The following is a 17321-nucleotide window of genomic DNA, read 5'->3' as shown; positions in this document are numbered from 1 at the left end:
TATGTGTTTTGTGTTGAAATGATGCTTGGGAATCTTCTTTGACTCCCCTTTGCATTCCTTGGGAACACAGTTTTGTACTTGCTTGGCATTTTGAAAATTAGGTGACAGATGTTTAGTCACATATACACAGATGTACCTAGATATCATACAGCAGACATTTCTCAAAAAGGACTTTTGGCAGTATCTTATGACTCAGCAGAGAAGAATATTGGTAATTGCATGACTGTGTAAGTCTTTAGGATTAATGGTGTTCACTTTTCTTGGTCAAAATTGTTACTAAACATTATAATGTGAAGTGTGCAGAGACACTCAGGAACAAGGTCATGTTCTGTTATTCAAGTGTTTAAAAGAGAGGTTCTGCCACAAGTAGTTTATAGTTTTACAAGTTGTGGATTATGATGTTTAAAACAGCTTTTAGAATATGAATACTGTATTCTTCTGCAAAGTGTGTTTGAGTTTGAGACTTGCAGGTTGGTGCTGCTCCATGGAGAGCTGGCTGGTCGTGCAGTGCTGATTTTTCCCTTTGTTTTTCTCTGGCAAATTTCATTAAGAGATGCAAAGATTAAATTACTTTTCTAATGCATTTTTTTAAAGTAAGTAATTGGTGATGTTGTTATGGGGATAAAATGGTAACCATGGGACAATATTTCAATTAAAATGCCCTCATCTTGGATAAGTGTGAGAAACTCTACTCTCAAAAAGCAGTAAGAACATATAGGTATATGGAATACAAACTGCTGCTGTTAACCGGTTATTATGAAAGATTGTTTACATGAAGATTTTCTATGAAGGAGACAAAAGAACTTTAGGTGGGGCAAAAGCACTACCTATTATTACGTTACCTGATGCTTACTATGACATACTTCTCATTTCACTTGGTTATTACTTGCCAAATTTTAATTATTTGGGTTGAAATTTCCCATGGTAGGTGTCTATCCCAGGCTGACTTTTTGGGTGCTGTGGAGGGAGTGAAGGGTTCTGCCAACACGATTCAATCTTTTCTAAAAATTGGGCAAAAAATATATTCTTAACTTCACAATAAAATAGAAAAAAAATTCTAACGTCCTATAGTGCTGCTTTGTAAAGAGATGTGGTATAGTGTGATGTTTCAGCCACGGATAGACTTGTTATCAGCCCTGTGAATAATCTGCTCAGCGTTGGTCAAATTAGCATTTAGTACAAATCTAAAAGATCATCCCTGCAGTGAATGTGCTTCAGCCTGAGCTAAATGGGATTTCCGTACAGTTTGAAGGCTAGGGCTTCTGCATTCCTCCCTGGTATGATTTTGGACAAAAATGAGAGCACAGAGAATTCCCCTTCTGTACTCCCAATAGCCAGTTCCTCTTTCCTACCAGCTCTACCTTCATGCAGCATGGAGGAAGCAGCAACTGGATTTAAACAGAAGGTGCAAAATGCAGATTTTTACAGAATATTTAGAAAAAATGTGGAGATGGGGGTGGCTGAACAAGGAGACTGAGATTGAAAAATATTGGTGTTACAAAGAAAGAAATAGAAGAGATGCTCTCCTGTGTGGGTACATACAATTTATTTTATAATGCTAATACAGTTGTTTGTTGGAATACAGTTTCACTATTTGCATAAATTAGAAAGTGTTTAATAGATGGAGTAGGGAATAGCAAAAAAAAAAAAAAAGGCAAATCATACTTAAACCCTCTCTTTGCTGCACTTCATTTTCTGTATTTCTAATGAACGCTCCCATGTTGTGATGTAGAGAAATGCTGAATACTCGTAAGTCACTCTGCAGACACTGGTTGTTCTGCTTTGATCATATAAAGGACTATATCGTACAGGGCAGAGCACAATGGGGAAAAATTGCTTTTAGTTATCTTAGTCTGAATATAATAAGTTTATAGAAACTTGTGGCTTTAATGTGTTTTAATGTCTTAATTCTTTGTAAAATGGGAATAATGTCAGAAGGATAAAGATATTTTCTTAATACTTGTGAAGTGCTCGGTCACAGTATTTGTAAGCATTATTGAAAAGTTCATGAAAACATTAAAATGCAGTCTTGAGAACCAGATTTGAGTAGCACGCAGTAAATAAGACCTTAGACCCTATGCTGAAGTATTTAACTAGATGTCCATTAAGCAGGCAGCATCTGCTCCGCCTGCTCGTGCTGCCAGGTAGCCCTTGGAAAATGTAGTATGTGACTAACACTGCTAAAGGCTGTATCATAATGCAGACACACAGGAGGGCCAACATAAGCTTGTATAGATGCTTTTGTCATTAAACAACCTTTGACTATTGGACTTTACAACCTAGTCTTTGTACTGTAATTTTAATGGATGCAATGTGTGTATGTATTTGCTTTGTGTAAGTAGGAATCTTGTATATGTCAGTTACGGATGGCGCTCAGACAAAGCGAGTACATGCCAGGTAGATGTTGTGCTTTGCCTTGCCATGTATTTTCCTTAGTTTCATCAAGGTAGGTAATGCTTTCAGGCAGCTGTGTGGAAAAGGATCATTTTAAAGGCGGGAGATGAAGATATTAGGGATACTTGGATGTGGATGGAGTGGTTGTAAGTGCTGAGGCCATGAGTTATTTTCAGATTTTGAGCCAAAGATAGCCAGTTTGTCCATGTGTAAATGTTGCTGCCACTGGCTGTATAAATTGTCCTTTCGGCTGCTATTTCCAAAATGGAAACAAAAGAGATTAGTGAAGGTAATAAAGTGTTAATAATCACTTAATAAAGTGTCTGTACTGAAATAATAACTGGCACGCAATAAAATGTAACTCGTTACTATCTGTGATGTATATAAAGTGATTTAAAGAACACAGAGGATCCAGATGCAGAAGGCATTTGCTCTTAATCTCAATAGCTGTTATATTTTTGTTACTATTGTTATGTGAATGGTAAACCACCCACAGGCACTTGTTCCTTTTTCAGTAAATGTGTATGTGTTTATTCTGTACGCTAAGCTTACAGGATCAAGACTCAAGGCTCCATTTATGTGGCCAGAGATACTTGTCCTCCTAATTTATGGTCCTCTCTTTGCTTTTTCAGTGTGGAAGGATAATCTAAATATTTAATGGTAGGGGGCATCATGAAGCTCTTGATTCCCTGTTTTTTTCCCTTCCCAAAATCAAGTGTATCATGTTCTTTAGAAGCCATGTAGCAGAAGTTCTTGCTGCTGTTAGGCTATATAATAAAACCTTGAAATAAGCCTTCTTCATTCTGTATGCTCCATTTCAGATTTAACATCATTTTTGGAATTTAAAGTAGGGTCATTTTGCCTGGAGTTGTACAACATTAACCGGAGTAATTCAGTTATTTCAGAAAACTGATTAGATTGTCCTCTCTCAAGGGTGGAGACTTTTGTATTTGTTCTGTAAGGTGTGCAGTACGTTTCTGAGCACTGTGTATAACTAATATTACTGACTTCAGCCATAACTGCAATAAATGAGTGCATAAGATCTCTGCTGTCATATTTTTCTTAAAATAAAAAAAAGCAAAAGCACCTTTCACGTTATTCTTTTCTGCACCCTGTGCCTCAAAGATGTGCCATCCTTTTTTCTCTCTGTTCTGTTCAGCCTTTCACATTGGTATAGTGCACTGTCATTATCTACTCTCATTTTATTAAATGATTTCTGAGTGTGGGATTATTTATGATGTATATGTCATGACACTAGGAAAGTGCATTTTTTCTGTGTGTGTCTGTAAGTGGCTTCTGTATTTTGTGCAGCCGTATTTTGTTCCTTCCTGGAGGCTTGAATAAAATCCTTTTTTGTCTTAAGGCAAAGATAAGTTTATTTTATCGCTATAGGTAAGGAAAATAAATACCTATTTAATTTTATTTTACTAATCTAAAGGTACTTGAGTGGCATTTTGGAGTACTACAAAACCAATTACAACATTATCTAGAGGTGCAAGCATGCCTTAAGATGGGATCACTAGAGATGCCAGAGCAGCTGTATAATATGACTTAACAGTAGATGGATGTATTGTTCCCTATTTTAGTATGTGGACTGACAAATGCGTTTTGTTTGCAGAGTCTTGATAGTTGAGTTTCAGTGACCCATCATTTTTAACTGTAACATCGTTGTGTGCACAGTAGCTAGCATTTTTATTGTGTAGTATACACAATGTATTGTAATTAATCCAGACTATTAAATGAACCCAGATCTTTCCATACCTGTGTAAATTCAAGTATCTTGTCCGTCTTTTCCTGATAATTTTGAGGAAGAGGGAACTAGAAGACTCTTCAGTCACAGGGATTGTGTCCATACCAACTTTCTGACTTCTCAAATATTACTTTTCTGTATTATGGAAACAACAAATTTTTGAGGCCTTCATATATGAATTGCTTACATCTCAATTTTACTAGTAACAGATTTCAAAAACTCTGCAATGTGTACTATGCTAGTGTCTGTAGCCTAAAAAGTTTGGAAACTCTGCTTTAGTGAAACCTGGGAACTACTGGATGGATCCTTGAGCAGTTAAGCTAATGAATGCGGTTTATGGCTTTTATCGTTATGGGCAAGACAAATAAATAAGCTTTTTCTTTTACTGATGAGTGACATTTTGGTACAGTGTTCTCTCTCTCACTGGGTAAATGGCAGCATGTGGCAGTAACTGACGGGGTAACTGATCTCCTGGTATCAATAAGAGGCTGAATTATAACTTCTTTCCCTGGGTGGACTTAAAAATCTGGGTCTCTGTTATCTGTCATTTTTCATAAAACTTTCAGTGTCTTTGAGACCCTTTAGACGTCCGTGAATTCAATTCAAATTGACATGAAGTTCAAAAGTTACTGGGCAAGGACGGAGCAACCATTCTCAAAAATAAATCTAGTAGATCTCTTCTTGCCTCTTAAATGGAATTGCTGGGAAGTTATGATAAAACAACTGTCTGTTCTTGACATATTACCTGAATTTATTCCATGTTTAAAACTTCTGTCCAGTTTGGTGGCCAGGCTTTCCAATTTGTTAGAAGGGCTGAAAAATCACAAAGGGTTAGGAAACGCAGCGTAGTCACCGCACGCGTCTCCATAGAGAGGGGCAGGATGAGTTGAATTCCTGCCCTGCTTTCTCTGAGCCTGTGCCAGCTTGACCACAGTAGGCAACGGGATGGCTTACCCTTCTCCTCCTCTCCTTTCCTGCAATACAGTGGGCTCTTAGCAGGAGGACACAGCTGAATAGCTTTGGCAAGGAATATTTGGGTGCTTATTTCTCACAACAGAACTGTTTGAAGGGTTATGGATTGTAATGGGAGGCAGCTGGAGAGGGTCTTCCCCTGCATGTTCCCCATGGCAATGGATCTCATTCATTTCCTTCAGTTTGCGAATCCCAGGATGTGGCTCTTGAAGTATATTCAATTGACAGTAAATCCCTACCAGCCTCACTGTAGGACTGCAAGTTGAACATCATCGCTTTAGCATAAATCTTTACAAGAGATGTTAATGTCTGGTTAAAATATGCAAATATTTACTGACTTGTCTACTGTTTGTCAGCTTGGCATGCGAGACCTTGGATCTGATCCTTCTGTCTTGGCAGACATTGGGAATTTTGCCAATAACATTAATAGGAACAGCATTGTGCCCTCTAATCTGTTTGTTTATGAAGTACAGCGAGAGTTATCTGGCTAGATGCTTTACAGTGAATTGAAAAAGCATCTGTCTGAAATTTTTTAGGAACTGTCACATGCTTTAACTTATCATTATCTTAATGTATGGACCTTTTGGTTCCATAAAATACATCGGTAAGCTGTGAAGCATGAAAGTGTACAGTCATGAGTTAAACTGCTGTGAAACACTAAAATTTTAGTTCATGATGTTCTCTCCTCCTACACTGATTTTTAGTTTGAAGTTGGACTCATCAGGCTGTGGAGTAATTCTCCAAAAGCCTCCTGTGCACCAAGCAGGCATAGTGTTTACTTGAAAATAAATGGCTGTGTAGATCACGTTGTTTATCGCTCTTCCTCCTCAAACTGTCCCTTCTGCCTTTCCCAGCCCCCTCTGCAGTTCTGGCGGGGAAATGTGCAGTTCTATTTGGAGATTAGATTTTAGTTACTCTTTTCGTGTTTGTTTACAAAATCCCTTTGGAAAGAAGGCGAAATACTCATTAGGAATATTGAGCCTGAAAATCATTAGTTGTAGGGGGAAAAAAAAAAACCCTCACGGTTCATTGAAAAAACAGCAACGTTTAAGTTACACCAGTTGGAACTAACCAGATCTTTTAAATGATATTTTGTGGAAGCTAAGCTGAGCCCAACTTGGCCTTCAAAGAAATATAAGATCAATAAGTTTTCTTCTACTTAAAGGCAGGAGTTTTTTGGAGGTACAGAGTGTAATGCCAGAGTTAGATTTTTGGATTAGCCGGTGAGGAAGAGTTGTGCAAACTTCTGCCTGGGCTCTAGTCAACGTGGTGCTTACTGTCGTATCAGGTGGAATTCACAGGCGCTGTGTTTAAATATTTTACTTGAGAGCATAAATGCAGAGCCTTTCTGTAGGCAGTGGTGCTGCTGTGAGATGATTCAAAGCTAAGAAATGCTTTGAATTGACCACTGATAATAAAGGCTCTGTTGGTAAGGCATTGTGCCTGTAGAATTTGAGGATGTATTAAACATTGCTATTAGAATAAATTGTTACTCAAATTTGAATTTAGTACTCCTCTGCTACGTGGATCTTCAGGCCACTTTGAGAAAATGAACAATCCTGACATTTGTTCTGTTACATGCTTAGTATTTTAAACTCAGTTTTACAGACGGAAAAAGTGGAGTGCATAAGTAATTTGCTCAGTTTTGCAAAGAGAGTTGTTGGGAATATAGTTAGTGCAGACCTTGTGACACTTTAGCTTTCAATTCTAATCTGTAATAATTTCTACTCTTGGAGTGAATGTAGACATTCCAGTTTTACATTTGAAGTTTTTGAAAATAAACATTTATAGAACTCAAAATAAATTTCCTTTGACAAGTGTCTCCATTCCTTGGCTGTTAAAATATTAACTGTTCTGAAATCATTTTAAACAGGGGTAGGTCAGGTACTACAATAGATTAGGTTTTAAGAAAGCACGGTTGTAATTCCCATTCACGTAACCTAGTCTCAGTTGCTAATTTAGGCACAGCTCGGGGACCAAAACTAGGAGCACGGGTTTTTGAAGAGGCAGCAGGAAGAGCTGAGTGCCTGCAAGGAACAGTCAGAGCACCTGGATGGGAGTCTGAAGTAGATGGTGCAAATACCCAATAAATGTGCATGTTTGTGTCTGCATGTATGGATATAAATGGAATTGAAATGAAATCTGAGAGCCTGAATGTACAGTTTTCCATTTGTTGTCCACATACTGTTTTTCTTTATTACAATTAGATTTTTTTTAAAAAAACAAATTGCACTGCAGCGGCTCCTTATCTATCACTGTGTCCCATGTACTGTGACTTCAGAGGTTTTTTTTAATTACGCTGTGAAATACTGATAGTGTGACTCAGTTTAGCCCAGTTACTCAAACAGCCTGGTCCTCTTATCTCCACTTAACTTAATCCACAGGTTATTGCTTAGGGTCAGTGATGTCCTCTGAAGTGCTCTTGAAGTCTTCAAGTTGACCGAAGAAATTGTGTGGCCTTTGCAGTACAGTAGGCCACTGCTGGGTGGGTAAAACCCGGCTTCTCCACAAGCAAACTAGTTCAACATTTATCAAAACAGCCAGCATAAGACAACTGATAAATAAAAATATTTTTCTTTTGCATGGTGCCATGTTGGAGAAGAAGGACTGGATAAAGTAGCTTTCAAATGCCTGTCAGTTAGGCTGGCCAGGTCAGTTAGGATAGCATCTGTGTATAAACAGTTCTTTGGGAATAAACACACAGAAGCTCTGCTGAGGCTTTTGGTCAAAGGAATTTTGGTTATATGTCAGCCAGGAAGTGAGGAAATCAAAAGTGCAGCAGAGTTCATGAAATCCTCTCTTTTCAGTCCCTTAGGAGGAAAACAGAATGTACAGGAGAAAAACATCAATTAACTATTGTATTACTATTGAAGCAAATCCTAGATTTGTAAAATTCACTGTGGCCCAAAATGTTAGTGAAATGGAAATCAATGTAATTTTTAGTTGTATCTGGAAAGGATCCTTGCATAAACGGGTTAAGAATACTTAACATTTATGTAATTGAAAATATGTGCTTAAGTGATCCAGCTGAGTGTCTTTAATGTGACTAGAATAACTCCATGAACGAATTGACTCACATGTATGGAAATGCAAAACCTACTTGCCTGTTTGTATTCTGATTGAAATGCTTACTTTTAGCAGAAAAAGAAATATCTGGATGAATGAGGTAGTATTTTGCAAGGTCATTATTAAGAAAGAGGTGTATGTCACAGATTTGTATCAGGATGACTGCAAAATATTCATGCTTGCATTCATTTGTTTTTGGGAAGATACATTGTTGTAGATAAGAAATTTTTATATGAATGTAAAAGGGAAGGTGGTTTAAGTCGAAATTGTCTTGAAAAATCCGTATACCTTTACGTGTCTATATTGATACCGAAAATCAAATTTTAAGAATGGAAGTGAACACATAGAACACTATGTCATATAATATATGAAAAGTCTTGTTTACATTTCTGCTGTATCTTGGCTTAGGCATGTGTTAATGAGAAAAGTGGGGTAATGCATTATTTTTCATATAAGGAAAATGCATTTATTTGACCTTCAGATTAACTTCTTGAAGTTACTTTACCTTAGTTAGGTTGAAAACCTAAAAATGTCAAGTATAAAGAAAGTTTTTAGCAGTGAATTTTTAAAGTGGGCTAAAGATAGTTATTTGAGACAATCATAGTAGTCGCTATATAGTCACAAATATTGGTAGTATGCTGCTTGCTAAAAATGAAAATGAGAACTCTTACACTTTTTCCTCTTTCAGTTATCAGAACACATTTTTGTCAAGTCAGCTTTAAAATACAGTGTCTCGAGGGATATGTATCATATATTTAAATATGTCAACGAAGGGAGAACGTAGACAGGGATTATAGAAGTGCTTTGCTTTTCTGCTGGTGGTTTAGATTGTGGATAACCATTTGTCTCAGTTTATTGGCAGATAACGTCTGTCTTGTATACAGATTTTTATCACAACTGTTTCAATTTTTGGCCCCTAAAAATACTTACTTTACAATTATTTAAGAAGTTCTGCATCAAGGTGTTGGTCTGGCAGGGGTGTCTAGGCTTTCTCAGCCATGAGTGGAAATAAACCAGCTGGCGGAGGAGACAAGAGGTTTCCTGTTGAGCTCCCGTTCTTTCTCATTCATCCTTGTCCATCCCCGTTGTGCCGCACCCAGCCGGAGAGAGCGGCTCCCTCCCCTGAGCGTAGGTGAGAGGTGCTTTGAAGAGAAGGGTGTCCTGGAGTAAATGGCCGCAGGCTCGGAGAAAGAGCAGTTGGTGGACGAGTTGTGTTACTTCCAAGGCAAAGATCGTGTTGCCAGCAAAGGCCCAAAAACCTCTGTGTAGCACAGTGCTTAAATCCATGCTGACTTCAAAATTTGAAACCACTGCTTATATTCTTAAAATAATATAATATTAATAATAATAATATTAATAACTTCTTGAATTAGAATCAAAACTGGGAGCTGGGAGCGATGGAGAAAAGACTGGGAAGAGGTTAGTCAGTGAGAAAGATCGTGAGTGGCATAAAACGGAGGGGATGCGATACAGCACCTTGAGATGGGAATGGAAGTTGGTTGGCAAGTTGTCACTGCCATTACACAGCTAACCAACATTTTATCATCCCCTCTGCCCCCACTCTAGGATTTCTGTCCCTGAGTCATGGCAGACAGAAGACCAGAGAAGTCATGTGAACAAGCATGTGAATCTCTTAAGCAGCAGGATTATGAAGTGGCAGTGAAGCATTGCACAGAGGCTCTCCTTTCCCTCAGCCAGTACCCCCCAGCTCACCTCCCGGAGGCATGCCAGGCAGAAATCGACCGCATCAAAATCGAGACTCTTCTGTATAGAATTGCTTCCTTTTTACAACTTGTGAGTGTGACTCTTCAATAGTATCTAGTGAATTGGAAAGAGCAATCAAATATCTTGTACTGTCAAGATTTAAATAAAATCCAGAGTTTTCCTGTGATTGGCATGTTGGTTTGCCACAGAATCCCACTTGCTAAAGCATATATGAGGCTTCTGTCTTGTAGTTTTCCGTGATCTGTTTATTTTTCAGGATTGGGACCTCTAAGTAGTTTGGATCTGAATCACAGTTCTCTAAAAGAATGAAGAAAAATACTTAAAAAAATAAAATAAAAAAAAAATATTCCAAGAAAGCAGAATATCTGGTTTTAGGGTAGTATGTTTGTACAGTTATGCTGAATTACATACCAGATTACCTTATCTCTAAAGAGCATGAAGTTAAGGTTGCAAATCTAAGCACTCAAAAAACAAAGTTAAGAAATGCCAGAATTCAGGTAGTCAGTTCATACCTAATTTAGCTCTATTTGCATAGGCCTAACATTAGTCTTTTAATACGTGATCGTATACTAGTTTTCCATTGCTAGGCTAGAGCATGTCTGGTGAAAGATGTCACTTAGGCTCTAGCAGATTTTTAATGGAAGTGTGAAAACTGGGGTCATTGTAAAGGTTTGTAAATGCAAAGCAAGAGGCATAACCCTGAATTATGGGTGATCCCATTGCCAATTTTGTGTCCTTCCTTTAAAGCATCAGAGAGCTACACTTTCTTAAAGGAAAGGACATTACAGTGCATAAGAATAAACCTACAACCTCCTTAATGAACCTACATTTTTCCTTACCTTTCTGTTTTGGAAATGTTATCACAGATTTACAGGGGCCTTGTCCACTCCAAATCTTCACATATTGGGTATGAACAGTTTCATCCCAAGTGGAAAAAATTTGGCCAAGTTGTAAGACCTTGCTGGGCAGCTTTAAGACAAATCTTGCCCATCTGATTAGGGAGCATTTTTAGGCATTGTTTAAATAGATAGCTGAATTGGACTATTCAGTGTGCAAAACAAGAATTGGGAAACTTCTTGAATTAAGATGTGCCTTATCTTATGGTTCATCAGGGGAGGAGATTCGGAAATAACTAAGATTTTTTTTTTTTTTTTAATGGAAGTTGTGTTAGTGTAGACTTGACTTCTCAAAATTATTTATATAAGCCAATATGCAGATAGATGCTTAGCAGTATTTAATAAATTTCTGATGTGGATGCCTTTGAAAATCATCCTGTTAGGCACCTATCTGGATATTCATCATAGTGAAAATTATTGCAGTAAGTCTTCAGGGGGTTTGGAAAAATACTTGTAATCAAAACCTTCCTATTAAAGACTTGAATTATGTAGATACTTGGAGGCTTGTAAGTAAAAAAAAAAAAGCGGGGGGGGGGGAATAAAATTTTCCTTCTTTCCTACTAAATGAAGTAATTTTTAAAATCGCCACTGATGAGACAGTAAAATAAAATACACACCTTACAAATTTCAACAGCACCACATTAGTGCAAGTTTAAAAAGAATTACAGTGGCTAGTAATGTAAGTTTTTGTATTTTTTCATAGGTGGTGTGAGCCACCTACAAACACATACGTAAACATGTACCTTTGCTCATTCATGTTCCTCTTTTAAAATGTCCATTTGCTGAGAATTTGAGAAAAAGTCAGCATTCTAAGAATTAATTATATTACATTTTGACATGTGACTGATGTTCTTTACATGTTCCACCCTGGAAAAAATGAGATAATGAATTCTTAAAAGTTTTAAGAAACTTGTAACTCAAGCATGTAGTTGTTTATGCTAACTGGAATAATGCTATTTTTAAACTTTTCATGTTTTACCTTTCAGAAAAAGTATGGGCAAGCAGATGAAGACTGTAGGCATGGTATGCTTATTTCTTTTTTTATTACATCGTGTGATAAATTGCAGTCACTTGTCTGAATTTTTAAAACTGATGCCCAGATTTGTTAGTTTGCTAACAATGTTTTTTTTTCCTAGTTAAAATTATGTATCTGCTTTATAATACTTTTTCTACTCTTTTTTTTTTTTTTTTTTTTTTTTTTAAGAGAGAGGAGTTTTCACTATTTTATAACTCGTGTTCAAGTACCACAACTGAAATGCGTGTCTTTGGCACAGCGGTGCTATTTGGCTAATAGATATTTCAGTATTCAAATGTAGGATGATGGATAGCGTTAGGATTCTTGTGAAGACAAAGACAGCTGATTGTTCCGCCTTCCTTCCTAGGGACATGGTGGATATTTTGGTTTGCGTTTTGGGACTTGATTCAGAGAAAATCAAGATGATGTACTTACATTTATTCCTATTTGTTAAAGCTTCCAAATGTGCATATGTCACATTGAAGTTGAGTCTTTCATGTTTCACTGCCTTGTTCGGTTGGGGTGTTTTTAAAGGAATTAACCATCCTTGCTAATGTTCTGTTATTCATGTATAATGCAAGCAATTCAAACTCACTAAGAACTCTCTGCTGAGTTTGGTAAGCATTGGATCAGAGCTTATCCATTAGATTTGGAAAGAAAAGAAAAGGTGGGTAGATCCCAGCTTTCAGTTTTTAGTTCCTTAACTACTCTTGAATTTTAAAGGAAATTTCCTCGAACCGCAGTTTTGTTACACAGACTGTGTGGTATACTATTCTGATGTTCCCTTGCTAGCAATGATAATATTTAAATCGTTCTTTTCTGGTTTTGTGTGGAGGATTTTTGTTTGTTTTTTTAAATGCATTTTTCTTCACTGATACTCAAGTCATGGTCTGGGGAGTCTGTGGGGCTCTGCAGCCTACTTGCAGAGGTCTGCAAAACATAACTAAGAAAAGTAAACTTGCTTTCTGTAGGTGTAAAATTGAAGTTTAACAAATTTAAAAAGGCTGAACATTGCTTAATCAGTACTGTTCTTAAAGCGGTCTGGATTTTTTTTTAAAGCTGCTTCTTTTAACTGTTGAGATATGCCGGGGGTATAACATTCTGGCTAACCTCACAGTTGTCTTTCATGATGGCCAATAAAAGCGAGACACACACGTATGGAAAGATGAATGATGGTTAAAGGAGGTAGGAGGGAGAATGCTGTTTAATGAATAGTATTCTCATCGATGAGATCTGATGGCTTTGTCTTAGGGGTAGACGGGTGACATTCATGTGTGAAACCTTTTCTTGGCATATGTGTCAGATATCAATATCTCAAAGGAAGTGTCATGTTAACTATTTTTCTTCTCTCACTGGGCAGGCATAGGAGTGGGTGGAATAGGAGTGCTGATCTCTACTTACTCTTTTTTTTTTTAATTAAGTAGAGAAAATAGCTTTCAAATGTAGATTAGTATCAAAGAAATAGCATCCAGTTTAATGTTAATTTCATTAATTCATGCCAGCATGTTCTGCAAATATTTTTTCAGATCTAAAACTGAGGACATTTTTCAACTTATTAATGCCATATTTATGTATGTATAAAGAAGATTTTGTGTGTGTGTATATATATTTGTATACAGACACCCCCACGTATTTTTATGAATATATGAACGAACTATTTGGTTGTGGTTCCCTATGATGTGCTCTTATCAATTGTAGTCCAGCATCTGACAGTTTAGAGTATCTGTATTTGTGATTCTGAAAGGTCTTAGTTTTAGTTTCATGTTTGAAATACCCTTGGGAAGAAACAACCTTGCACTGTTACAAGGAATGATGATAACTTACAATCTGTTAAATTATTCCACAAATCTTTAACTAAAGATACTGGTTAATGTGTTGTGACTTTTTATATGTAACTATGTTTTAGTTTGGTAGTACTATGCAGTTAATGATATGAAATATAATGGGACATCTAATCTTTAAGGTTAAAATAGCAAACCGTCAGACATGTTAAAGCTATTTCTGGCGCTGCTGCTTCTGATTTGGGAAGTAAGCTCTATTTTTGGAAAAGTGGTCAGTATCATCCGAGTGGTGAATTCAGACTAATCTTTGAGACACTTTATAAACAAGGTTTAGTTACCGTTTCATTTTGGAGATGTCTACTTGTTTTTATGTGAATGTTTTTTGTGGGACTATTTTTTCTTTAGTCTTTCACGCAATTTCTGTTAATGATGTGAACGTCAGTTGAGCGAGGAGTTTTGATTTATTATTCTAAAATGTAATCCTGAAGTTGTGGTGAAGGTAAAATTCCTGTTAGCACTAACAGGAGCTGTTTGCATCTGCATGAGTAGCAGTATAAACACAGATGTTGATGCTGCGTGCAATAACAGTAATATATATTACAATTCTGTAATTTTAAACAACTGTCCAGCCTTCTTTTCAACTCACATGCTTAGCTTAGTACCTTTTTACTCAGTCTGGCATTTTGTTTTCTGGACAGGTAATATATATGATTAAGAGTTATTCCTGCTTGTCTGAAGCACGTCTATATAGTGAAATAAATCCTTTCACTATTGGAAGTGTCAATGAAAGTGTCTGTTTGGCTAGCTATCTGATCCAGTGCTAGAAAGCATTAGGAAAGTTTTCTGTTACATGGAGCCTGTAAATTTCTGGACTCAAACAATCAGTCCTATATCCTGCACTTTACAGTCTAAGTGAATAAAAGCCCTTTTAAAGTAGCAGGAATTGACCACGAGGAGGTTAGCTATATTTGGAAACGACAGGGCATGCTTTTTGTGAGCATGAATGGATCTTCCTGAGCATGTTTGTGTTACTGAGAGGTTGTTAGCTGCTATTTTTTTTACCCTTTCTGTGAAGAGGAGGTCCTTTGTGTCTGAGTCAGATATTTGAATTTACCCTTCCCATATTTAATTTTTGTCTATTTTAGCATGTAAACAGGACAACCTTTACTGAGCTCATGTACAGCATTTCTTAGGTGGTGGGAGACAAGTTTCAAGTTAGTAGTAGACAAGAGCGAGTAATACTTCCTTTACATCCAAGTCTTGTCTTTCCAAGAAGCCATGGATTCAACCCAAGTTTCAGACCTTATTTTCATGTTAAAGGTGAAGGAAAACTGTATATAGTTTATTTAAATGTATGCTGTGATGAAGCTAATGGTTGCTGATTTGTGTTGCAGTGCTGGGAGAGGGGCTGGCCAAGGGAGATGGATCTTTCCGTGCAGTGCTCTGCTGCATGCATCTTAAAGGGAAGCTGCAAATTGTGTCTAATGTTCTTTCCAAATCACTGATGGGTGAATCACTGGTAAGTGGGTTTGCTGCAATCTACATAATTTAAAAAGCAGTTTTGTATTTCCTTTTTTTTAAAATGTGTTTAATAACAAACTTCTGAACATATGTTTGGCAGGTTGCAACAAAAATGATTTGTATGAAAAAGACAAAGATAAGTATATGGGCGCACACATATAATCAGGTTATTTAGGTTGTTGCATTACCAGTGCTTCAGAGTTGTTAGGATTTTGAGAAGTTTTTTCATTGTTGGCTCTGAATCCTCAGGGAATGCAAAATAATTTGTGTATTTGTGTGATTGACTAGATGTAGACTAATGTAAATCTCAAACTTTTGCTTACTTCTTTTAAATTGCACCTGACACCATTTTGTATGTACTTCAGGAAGTTTAGCCATTAAAGCAGAAAAATTATTGATAGGACTTTTAAATAACTCGCCCATGATAAGTTGTAAGTCGGCATGGAAAGCTTTTCAAGAAAAAAAAGAAGCTTCGCATTTCAAGACAAAGATAAAGATTTGAGTTCAAAGTTTCTATTTTACCATTGAACTGTCAGAACTTGTAAAGATGCTTTTAACCCCGTACATGTAAGGAGCTGTTCTGACTCTTATGTGACTACTCATATGGAGAAAATTAGGGACACATATAAGTCTCCAAAGGATAGTGTCCTTTTTATTTCTGTAATCTAGATTAAATAGCATGCAGTTCATCACCATGAACTGCTGGTGATGCTAAATCCAGAAACATGGTCATAGCACAAGCAAGAGCAGCTCTGGTCAGACCATGAGGAACGTGTAAGTGACATCAGAAACTGTTGTAGGAGGGCCTATTACCTTGAAATTGGATCACGTCTCCTATATCTTGGTGCTTAACTTAATCAGTAGGTTGTTTTTGAGAGGGAGTTCTGTTTGTCTGTCTGGTGTATATCCTGAATTCCCTCCCTGTCCCCCCCGCCCCTGCCATTGGCTATTTTTACATAAAGAAAAAGGTTTTGTCTTTGTTTAGCTGGTGTTTTCTAATGAAAAAATGTTTCATTGAAAAATTCCTGGTGAGGTCGAAGGAAACTTGCCTTCAGAAAAAAAATCAGTAAAATAGCCAAAAGCTCCTTATCGCAGGAAATGTACAGTGCCCTTGTTTTGAGCTGTTGTGCAAATAAAGGTAGCTTCGTATATAATTCCAGAGTGTCGCCCCAAAGCAGAATTCGAGAGGTTTTTACAAGCTTCAGGTTGTTAGACACAGTTGTTTTCAGTAGGAATACTAAAACCAGCAACTGATTTACTGACTTCTGCCATTGTCTGGAAGGAGAAATAAAACAAAGTTTTGGAATTAATTCATTGAAGAGTTGGAATCCATCCGGTTTCTTCCCCAGTGACTTAAGCGAATGATTCTTGCTAACTTTTTTATGCTCTAATACATGTAAGCTCAACAGGTTCAATTTGCAGCCTTTCTGCTGAAGAAGTGAAACATCATTTTGAAAAAAGCCTAAGTATGAGAATTGTTGAGTGTGTAAGTTTTCAGCAAAGAGAGTAATTTCCGCTGCTCGGTAGCACAGTCAAAACATGGAGAAGTCTAACAAATGTAGTAGCACTTAATTAAATTCCTGCAGGAGATTATTGAAATAAAAACCACAGGTCTGGGTTCCTTAAATCAAAGTTTTGACTTACATGAGTGTGAAATTCTTACACTTTGCTATATATTTGAGATAAATTCAATTTGGAAAGATTTTTACTTCAGATGTACTTGAATATGCAGTTATTTTTAGTTACATGGCTAATCTTTGCTTTTTAGTGAAAACTCCAAAAATTACATAGTCTGTCTACATCAAAGCAGGAGGAGTTATGAAACTGTAGAAATTAGTAATCTGTAAAGTTGATCCTTAAGAAGACATGAATCCATCACTGCAACAGCAGCGAAAGTTTATTATATTAATTCCTTTAGAGCCAAAGTGTTTCAGTAACCATAGCATATGGCTCGTGCATAGTGCTTTTCATCAGTAGCTTACAAAGTGCTCTGTGAAGACAGTCAATAGCGCTGTCCCCATTTTGCGGATGGGAAACTGAGGCACGGAGAGGTGAAGTGGCTTGCCTAAGGTCACCCAGGAGGCCAGTAGCCAAGCTGATAATAGAGTGTAGATCTCGTGAGTCCTTGTCCATTGGGCTATACTGCCTCCAGGGCCACTGTGCATGTACTGTTCTGGAGGACAGCAATCAATAAGTATTGT

The 17321-nt window shown here is 37.1% G+C and overlaps 1 protein-coding gene across 4 annotated transcripts in view; it reads left to right on the top strand.

The window, feature by feature from the left end:
• HELZ (helicase with zinc finger) overlaps nucleotides 1-17321 on the top strand; it is a 98221-nt gene that overhangs the window by 7448 nt on the left and 73452 nt on the right. For 2 of the 4 annotated variants that reach the window (XM_082326852.1, XM_082326853.1), the window contains exons 2-4: nucleotides 9749-9976; nucleotides 11790-11826; nucleotides 14994-15118. In XM_082326852.1, the coding sequence (XP_082182978.1) occupies nucleotides 9767-9976; nucleotides 11790-11826; nucleotides 14994-15118 (372 nt within the window). In that variant the 5' untranslated portion in view covers nucleotides 9749-9766. The remainder of the gene's footprint in view (nucleotides 1-9748; nucleotides 9977-11789; nucleotides 11827-14993; nucleotides 15119-17321) is intronic. The other 2 variants (XM_082326855.1, XM_082326854.1) reach the window with 2 other exon arrangements.

The sequence above is a fragment of the Platalea leucorodia genome, assembly GCF_965183815.1.
Source record: "Platalea leucorodia genome assembly, chromosome: 14".
Lineage (NCBI taxonomy): Eukaryota > Metazoa > Chordata > Aves > Pelecaniformes > Threskiornithidae > Platalea > Platalea leucorodia.
Note: the sequence above shows the minus strand (reverse complement) of the source record. Positions and strands in the feature narration are given on the sequence as shown.